This window comes from Phaenicophaeus curvirostris, chromosome 1 (genome assembly GCF_032191515.1).
Source record: "Phaenicophaeus curvirostris isolate KB17595 chromosome 1, BPBGC_Pcur_1.0, whole genome shotgun sequence".
Classification (NCBI taxonomy): Eukaryota; Metazoa; Chordata; class Aves; order Cuculiformes; family Cuculidae; genus Phaenicophaeus; species Phaenicophaeus curvirostris.
In genome coordinates, this window is record NC_091392.1 from 51,954,247 (window position 1) to 51,963,997 (window position 9,751).

The 9,751-nt window shown below is 49.0% G+C and overlaps 1 protein-coding gene across 1 annotated transcript; it reads left to right on the top strand.

Moving 5' to 3' along the window:
• Window positions 1-5,238: 5,238 nt before the first annotated feature.
• Window positions 5,239-9,512, top strand: LOC138729860 (centrosomal protein of 85 kDa-like). The gene is made up of 4 exons (XM_069874880.1): window positions 5,239-5,480; window positions 6,981-7,114; window positions 7,387-7,451; window positions 8,280-9,512. The coding sequence occupies exons 1-4, from the start codon at window positions 5,239-5,241 to the stop codon at window positions 9,510-9,512; spliced, it is 1,674 nt and encodes a 557-aa protein (XP_069730981.1).
• The last annotated feature ends 239 nt before the right edge of the window (window positions 9,513-9,751 follow it).

Here is a 9,751-nt window from a genome sequence, read left to right on the forward strand (position 1 = left end):
CTTGGCAACCTGTCACAGTGTCTCACCACTCTCATGGTGAAGAAATTCTTCCTAATGTCTAATCTAAATCTGACCCGTTCCAGTTATTACCCATTCCCCCTTGTCCTATCACCACAAGCCTTTACGAATAGTCCCTCTCCATCTTTCTTGTAGGCCCCTGTGTGTCTCCCCAGAAGTCTGTCGTGAAGAAGACCTCTAAGAGGAGCTACAAGAAGCAGTGAGGTACTGCCCAGGCACAGGGGACAGGCTGGCATCTGGATGCTGTGACCCCGTTCCCTGTTGTGTGTCTGCTCCTTTTGGCTATGACTGTGTGGAGGAGAGCTTCGGGACAGAGAAGCTTTATCCCTGTGCCCATTAAACACAGATGCCCCACTCCCAAGTGTTGAAAAAGAGAAGGAGTGGGAGAGGGATGCTGAACAGTCTCTAGTCACCGGTACTGCAGCCAGGCCCCAGATACGGATTGAGCAAGGCCTCTCCTGGCACGCTATAAAAACTCAGAGGCTGTACCAAATCCACAAGTGGCTGTGAGTTGATGGCCTAGGACATCCAAGACATTGGGACAATGGGCAGTGGAGGGAAGACAGCAGGACAGACGTGAACCTCTTGACGGAAGCTGGTAAATGCTTCACAGGAGATAATGCTTGTCAAAGTCAGCAGCTGAAAATAAGGACTTACAACTTAATGAACTTATAAAACAGATTTCAAACGAATCCAGTGAAGAGAAAAAGAAGATGGAGGAGAAACTTAAAAGTAGAGACCAATGTATTAATAGCCTGAACAGAAATGCCTGGAGATGTCTGAGCAAAGCAAAAAAAACCAAAGACAAATTGAAACTTTATTGAAATATCTGACTGATCTACGAACGCTGTATGATATACAAGGGCAGACTAAACAGCTACAAATTTTAGAAAAGAAAAACAAGCAACTTCAAGAAACGAAGCTGAGAAGCTGCAGTGCCTGAAGTGACGGAAGCATCTGCAGGTGATGGGCATCAGCCTATTGGGAATGGCGCTAGCTTTGGTTTGTGCGTATGCTTGCCTGGTCTTCAGCATCTTCTACTTCATTTTTCTTGCACTTTTCTCAGAGGAGAGAGAGGGCTGGAAGGCAACCCGCATTGTACTCATCATCAAAATTATAACTCTCTCTGGAGTCCTGGGTACGTTTCTTTTCCAAATCTCACAGTGGATTCACCTCTCAGATTTCACTGGGGGCTTCCTGGCACTGCTTGGCACTCAGGTTCTGCTGCTGCTCTAGATTCTCACAGCCATTATGAACCTCAACTGGACCAAGAACACACACCTGTATCAAGGCCCGTGTCCAGCCATGCCCTGACACATGGCTGTGTCCAGCGCTCCTGCAGCCAGCAGGCAGCAGACACCGACAGCCCCCACCCAGCATACGAGCTCCAGGGAATAGCTGAGTGGAACACCACCCCTTGGCCTAGGGCACAGCATCAAAGCAACAGGATTCCGGGCCCTGACCCAGAGGACAGTGAAGGAGACCCACCAGAACACGGCAGACAGTGGACACAGCCCCCTGAGTATAGCTAGCCTAAAAAAGATCACCCTGATGTATTTCAGAACATTACAGAGTCCTCCCAGCCTGTCCTGTGTGTCGGCACCAGCATCAGGAGGTGATGGGAGAGCTGGACTGTGGTCGTTGCCTCCCGCTGTGCTGGCTGTGCTTCCAGAAGCGTCATCTGCTGTTGCTTGGAACTCCTGCTCCTCTTGGCTTCCAGGTCGGGCATTCTCCTCACCTTCCTCCCACTGTCGATTCTGACCAAAGGGAAAATGACGATACTCAGCTGTGCACAACTTGACCCCAGGAGCACCCCAAGGGGTAGGGAGCAGCCCTTCACAGTGGAGGCTGCTTTTGTCTCGCATTGCCCAGTGGGGCAGCTCGGGGATACAAAGGCAGCTGCACTGGCACTGGCACCTCTGGGACAGGACCAGAGCTGCGTCCCCACCCCCAGGGATCCAGGCTCACCTCAGCCAGAATCACCAAGGCCACATCTGCTCATACCAGCAATACTGGCAAACAAATCCTCTAAGGCTCATTCTGGAGTGTTAAAAAGCAAACATCCTTTATCAGGCCTGGGCAACACGAGGGACTGATCTCCATCAATCATGTGCTGCAACACAAGTGCTGGTTACAGAATACATCTCCCACTCACACGCAGACAGATAAATCTTCCCAGAAATCTTGTGCATATTCTATTACTTCTCCATCACACTGATCCAGTCCAGGAGCAGCCGCTGCTGGACGCCCCTCACCACCTCCGCACTAGAAGCTGTCATACCGCCCCAAGTGGGAAGCACAGGCACCCACGTGCCCCAAAGCATCGCTAGGGCAGCGTTCTCTCATCAGTCCCAGCCCTTTTTGCCTCCAAATCATGGATACAGGTGAGCAGCAAACCAACCAGGTGATACAAGAAGTAGTTCCTGCTGCATAAAGTGGAATATTTTTGCTCACCCAGGGGGAATAATGGACACCCAGATGCTGACATAGAACTTGACCTGATGCATCTCATGGCTGCGGGGCTATTGGCTTTTAGGTGGGGATGGTGGCAGGGAAGAGACATGATATTTGGTGAAAGTTTGCAGATGACACCAAGCTGAGAGTTGGTGTTGTCACACCAGAAGGACAGGATGTCATCCCGAGGGACCTGGGCAAGCTGGAGAAGTGGGCCTTTTTCTGGTGGTTGTCTCTGTTCATTTTTCAGAGATCTCGGAGTGTGGCACCACCAGCCTAACTCTTACTCAGACTCCCTGATGCTTCTTAGCCTGTCTACTTCCCCTCACAGCTCTGCCACCAGGCTGAAGAGGTAGTCCACTGGATCACAGCTTATACATCTTTTGCCTCTACTGCCCTCTGTTTCCCCTGCACGCTGGTGTCACTCCCTGCAGCCAGAGACGTGAATGGCTGTGTCTTCCTGGGAGCTCAGTCTGGGTTGACACCTCCCTTCTGGCAGGTGCAGAGGATGCAGTCTCGCCAGGAGGACACCATGGCTGGGCTCCCTCTCACTGACTGAACTTACCTCTTAACCTCGGAGACAGACTGCACCCTCCCTGCTCACCCTGCCTGCAAGGGATGCAGGCAACTTGCTGGGTGATCCCATCTGTGTCCGTTCCATGCATTCCAGAAAACCACAAATGTCTCAGGCTCTTCCTATTAGTTCTGCTTACAGATCAAAGGCGGCATCAGCAGCTCTGTTCCTGTACCATCCGTGTGTGCAGCATCACGTGCAGGAAGGCAAAGAGCAACAACACGGGGTCATAGCCAGATAGAAGCCTCGGAGGGCTACACAAGGAGAGGGTGCCCTGCCGGGCTTGCTTGGTTGCCAGGACAGAGGCAGGAACTTGCACAGCGTGGGTAACGGACACACAGAAGCTGACACAGAATCAGGGTGAAATTTCCTTTTGAGCTGGGCAGGTGATAGTTGGTGATCTCGGATTTGCATAGGAGTATTCTGTTCCCAGCTCACGTCTAGGATTCCCTCTCTTGTCTGACTCTTTCTATGAAACCGCTAAGTATCCTTGGGCAGTGCACTTGCGTAGCTTGGAGCAAAGAGCGGTGACTGACTGAAGCAGTTGATGGCAGGGATTAAGCAGAAGCTTCATGGGATTTCAAGCCCCCCTAGTGGTCTTTGACAAGGTCCAGAAAGGTGCACTCTGAGAAACAATTGGATACTCTTAGCTCTGAAAATGTTTGATGCTTTGTGAGCTAAGGTATAGTAGGAATTGATGGAGTTCAGTGGTCAGAGCTGTGAACAGGGGAAACAAAGGGGCCTACCACCAGCCCCTGGTCTCACCCATAGCATTCATGAACAGAGATATCCTCATCTCTGGCTTCCATTTCTCTTCTACTTCAGATAATTATGGGGAGTTAAAGCCCTGGTCCTCTGAGCAACATTCCATATCTGCCGGAGCTGCTCCTGTTGCCACCTCAAGGTCTCAGCATAAGGGCAGTCTAGAAGAGATGCAAACACTCCAGAGAAGAGGAGATATTGATGATGGGCTGGCCCAATTCAGTGGTTTTCTGAGACGATCTTGCTTCCTGAGTATCATCTTTGGGTAGCCAGCTCATGGTGGCTTTCCTCCAGTCTAAGCTGCTGAAAGGAACAGAGGAGGAACCTCCACAGGGGAAGCAACTAGGGTATTAATGCAGAACACCACCTAGGAATTCTTGGATACAGCTGTTGGAAAACTCTGTGTACACAACGCAGGACATGACTACACCTAGTGTACCGTTCTTCTGATATCCACATGCCAAGGCCCTTTTGCCTCATCTCCAGTTTTGTAAATAACTGCTTCGTAAAATGACCGGCACACTTTAGCGGGGACTTCAAATAGAAATACATGCATTGTTCCTCTAGAAGAAACAATACACTTTTTCCTCAGTAGGACAGATCAAGAATGCTCGAGGAACAGAAGGATACCTCCTTACTCCGAAGGTGGCCGCACTTCTTCTTTGCTAAAGCGACACTGGAAAGTAGCTCTGGGTTAAATTCTTCACTGTGGCAAGCTTACACTTGAAATAGAAATTCATAACTCTGTGCTAGAAATCCTAAATAGAAATGAGTGAGGCGGTCAAGGTTGCCACACCAGAGGATTCTGTGTCAGATACTGTGAAATGTAAGAGAGAGAATATTTGAAATCCAGAAAATTTTTCCTGAGTTTTGGAATGTAATCTGAAAGGGTAATGATGAAAATCAGTCATCTCGAATGATAGCCCGCTTCATCACTTTTTATGCAATGCTTTAGTATCATGTTCAAATTAACACAAGAAAATTCTACGAGGGTGGACCAGGTTGGAGTAGGCTTTGAGCAACCTGATCTAGGGGAAGGTGTCCCTGCCCTTGGCAGGAGTGTTGGAAATGGATGATGTTCCCACCAAAAACATTTTATGAGTCTATGGTTCTTCAAACTTGTGATCCTCTGACTTCCACAGCCTCCATCACCCTGACCCTCCCCCTGCTGCCCCCCCACCCCCAGCCCTGACATGACACGCCCCAACAAACCCCACCCCCAGCCCTACCCCTCTTTGTGACACCACAGTAAACTCCCCACCCCTGTCCAGACACCCTGCCCGCAGCAGCCCTCAGTGCTGTCGGGGCTGTGCCTAGACTGGCAGCACTTCTCTGCCTGGCAGTGACGAGAATCAGTTCTTGGTTCTTCTCACCCTCCCCTCACAACCTCCCCACCCCTACGCTCTCTCCACCCCCATCCCCATTGTACCATGCAGCGCCTCACCAAGCACCTGAGGCGGACATGGGAGCGACTGTCATGCCGCAGCGCTTCTGCGGCTGTTGATGTGGCTGATGAGCCCGATGAGCCCAATGAGCCCAACGAGCGCAACGAGCCCCAGGAGAAGAGCCAGGACGGACTGCACAGCGTAGCCATCAGTGGTCACCTGGCCAAGGCGCATAAGCACCAGTGGTGGAAGAGGCTTCGCATCAAGAGACAGTCTGCAAAGAAATCGTAAGGCTCAGGCAATGCCTGTTGCTAAGTCTCCAGCCCCTTGGCTGGAAGAGGGAGGAGGACTGCCCAAGCTGGGACAGGAGCCGGTGGATGCTCCACTCTGCCCTACACTGCCGTGCCCTTCCCTGCTCTGCTAGACTGGTGCCTGTGAGAAACCTTGTGTGGAGCTCAGCAGGCCTTCATCCAAGCAGAGATGGCTCCTTTCCTCTTGTCTGACTGAACACCTGGCTTGAGCAGGGCATGTGCTTCCAGGAAGACACCACACAGCCGTGCCGTTGCTGTTTAGAAATCCCTAATCCCCTCTGTCTCTGGGACATGTCTGATGTGGGACTGATCAGGGTTAAAACCAGAGTTCTATACAGGCTTTCCAGTCTCCATAGATGTAGGTAGCCTCCAGAGACTCCTGCCTTCCAAGACACAGTCTCTTTTGCTGTGCTTGATGGCTGGGCAGCCCTGCTGGAGGCAGAGACCAGTGCCTGGGCACAGGAGTCTCTTTGGGCAGGGAGCCCAGCGGTGGGTGAATGAACTGCATTATGCCTAGGAGCTGAGCATGCCTTGTCCTGCTACAAACCACTGCCTGACACTTCATGGCACTAGATCTCAACTTCAGTCCTTCTTCCCCTGCCCCTCTCTCAGCCTGGATTGATGGGAAGCAGGAGGGAAAGGTGCCTGTAGTAAAAGTCCCTTTAGGAAGACAGCAAGCTTAAGGATTTGCTCTATCAAAACAAGATGTTCATTCCCTTGCCTCCAGGCTTCTGGCAAAGTATCAGTATGGCGTTAACACACCATTTAGCGGAGCAGACTTGACCTGGAGCACGTTGTTAATGTTTTCTTTCCTTGTTTGTTTGAGGGTTTTGTTTTGGTTTTAGTTCTGCTTATGAAGCAAACCTGAAAGCAGTCTCTCTCTGGAGCACCAAGAGACCCTCTGCCACGGGTGTTAGAAGAGAATGCCTATGCAAAGTAGTTAAGCAGTGCAGTGCTTGGAATGCAACCCCCATCTTTCTTGGTCCCTTGCTACTCCACTTAGGAGCTCTTTAAAAAAACGGCTCCTGAGACTATCCGTGGGAATACCTGAATCCCTTCAAAATGAGGACTGGGTTTGAGGAGATGTTAGCCGAGCATGATGTGAAGAGTTGTTGTAGCATTACTGCAGCATCCTGATGAGGTACAAGCCTTGTAGCTAGATGTTGGTTTTCCAGTGGGCTTATTATCCTCCCCGACCCTCGAAGCAAAGAGGGGATTTATCAGATGCGACTGTAGCCAGCAGGGATGAGTTACTCCAGGGACAAGAATAGGTGGCAGTAGCATGAACGTGCCTGTAGTCAGTGTTTCAGTCTCCACTACTACAGTCGTGCAGTAAGTTGTGTGTGAGTTACCCTTTCTCAGAGGTCTATGAATATAGGTAGAATGGCAAAGAAATGGCCGTTAAATTCCAGCAGAAAGTGTATGCAAGTGTGTGTGTATTTTTGCGGAATGCATTCCCTTCCTTTCTGTGTGTAGTGTTACTGACCATCAGAAGGATGATGCAGAAGATGACAAGACAGAAGGATGTTCTGCGTGGGGCACAAAAGGCCAGGAAAAAATGGAGGCGGCTGCAGCCTTTCCCAAGGATGAACCTATATCGATGAAAGAAGGTAGGACGCTTGACCATGGAGGAGGCTATGGGGACAGATAGGAGTGGCCTGTATTCTGTGCCTTCTGACAATGGGCTGGACAATGACATTATCCACGAGCAGAGAGAGACGGAGCATGCTCATGTTCCATTTTGGGGAAGGATGGCAATGGTAATTTCGTAATGAATTAGAAGGGCCACGTCTTCCAGATTCTCTGATGGGGAAAAGCAGATGGGGAAAAGCAGTGTGAAAAAGCTTCCACAGCTCCTTTGTGCTTTTTGCCTCCTTTGCAGATGATTTTCCCATATTAGACATTGAAAATGAAGAAAATGATGAGGACGTCTTGAAGGACTCTGAGGTAGAATGATAAAATCTGTAGTTATGGCACAAAATTGCACACGGTATTGGAGGAATGGTCTCAGCAGTGCCAAGTCAAAAGGGGCAATCACTTTCCTAGTCCTGCCGGCCAAACTGCTCTTGCTGGAAGCCACGATGCAATTCGCCTTCTTGGCTGCCTGGCAATCCTTCCTACTCATATTCAGCACCTATTGAGCAACACCCCCCAGCCCCTTCTCCACCAGCCAGCTTTCCAGTCACTCTTGCCCTTCTCTGAAGGAGGCAGTGGAGCCCCACTGGGCTGACCTGCTTCTGGACTCCTTTTCCTCTGCTGCTTCTGCCACACCTTCTCACGGGGACCTTGACGCACCAGTGCTGTAGACAAGCTGTTCAATTAGGACTGAGACAATGTTAGGGCAATCTAATGACTTGGCTCTCCTAGCAGCTGCCCTTTGAGCTTGATTTCTAGTAGAGGACTGATGCAGTTAAGCCTCCTGCCACTTAGAGTCCTCCGAAAACCTAGGTGGCTTCTGCTGCGAGAAGAAATGCCTTTCCACCACTCAGCTCTCTTGCAGATCCCATCCGTGTCAAAGGATTGCCCATAGGACCCACAATCTAGACAAACAGGTGCTTCTGCCTCGCCCCTGTGCATCTTGGGCTGGTGTACTTAAGCCCCTTTCAAAAGCCCTACTCAACAGAAATGCCAAAGATGTTCTCGGTGTTTCTCCCTTCTCTTCCTTCCCTCACCTCTAACGTTTTATGCATGTTTTCAAAGAGGGAGCTTTGTGCGTGGCAATGGGTTGAGAAGGAGCCAGTGCCAGTGCTCACGTATCTCTTTTAAATTACACAGAAGGAATCTGTGCCTTCCGACGATGAGCTGGACAATGGCATTGTTCCAGAAGATGGCAGAGACGGAGCATGTTCGCGATCTATTTTGGAGCGGCATGGTAATGGTGAAGAAGATAGCAAACCTATGGCAGCCATCTGTGAAGCATTTGGACAGACATATGCAACTCTGGGACAGTTTGCAGCAGCTGAAAAGAAGGAATTACAACTCAATGAACTTATAAAACTGATTTCAAACAAATCTAGTGAAGAGAAAAAGAAGATGGAGGAGAAACTTAAAAGTAGAGACCGATATATTAATAGCCTGAAAAAGCAATGCCTGAAGATGTCTGAGCAAAGCAAAGAAAAACAAAGACAAATTGAAACCTTAATGAAATATCTGACTGATCTACGAACGCTGTATGATATACAAGGGCAGACTAAACAGCTACAAATTTTAGAAGAGAAGAACAAGCAACTTCAAGAAACTACGACTGAGTTAGAAATGAAGCTCCTAGAGGTCCGGTCACAGTGCAGAGAGAGAGAATTGCAACTCGTGTGTCAGAAGGAAAAAGAAAAAGAGCTGGTCACAGTGGTACGGGGTTTACAACAGAGAGTGGAAAAATGCCTGGAAGATCGTGCTCGCCTTCCCCTGTTGGACAAAAACCAGCTTCTGAGTGAGAATGAATGTCTCAAAGAGAAGAATGAGAAAGCCAGTAAGGTCATAGAGAATCAGCAAAATCAGATAGCTGCACTGATTTTAGACATGCAGTCTATGCAAGAGAACCTTTTGCAAGAAAATCAGGTAGTGGAGCAGATGATAAAAGGACTGGAAGAAAAAGAAAGGAAAATAGAGCAGTTAAAAAACATTTTCTCGGAAAATCAAAGACTGATGGAAGAGAATGCCACTCTGAAAGAGCAGATGCGGCAGGTGGAAGATTCCAGGCAGCCAGTATCGGAGAAGATGCATATAGCAGACCAGTTGTTCAAGGAAATGTCCCATTGCATATTTGAGTTGAAAGCACTGTGCAGTATTCTGACTCAGAAAGCCCAGGGTGAGGAGCCAAATCTTTCCTTACCGCCGGAAATACAATCACTGAGCTGTTCAGCTGATGAGAATGAAAATTACTGCAGCGCAGAAAGCCTTCCAAAGAAGCTCTTGGACGTTTCTCAGTTACGAAAGGACATTGATGAATTAAGGACTATGATGTCAGACCGTTGTGCTCAGGACATCGCGGACAATTGTACCACTCAATAACAACATTTATTAAATGCTGCTGTGTCACAAGTCTTTGCATTTTTATTTGCATCATTGAATGGAGTGGTACAAACTACAAGAAATCTTTTCTCCAAACTCCTGAATGTAGGAACAAGCTGTGAAGAATGATTATTTGGATGCTCCGTTTCCTTCATTAGGGCTCATTTTATTATTTTACCTAGTTTCTGGAATCAAAGCATCAAAACAGCCATGCTGCTACTACTCTCAGTCTTCTAAGT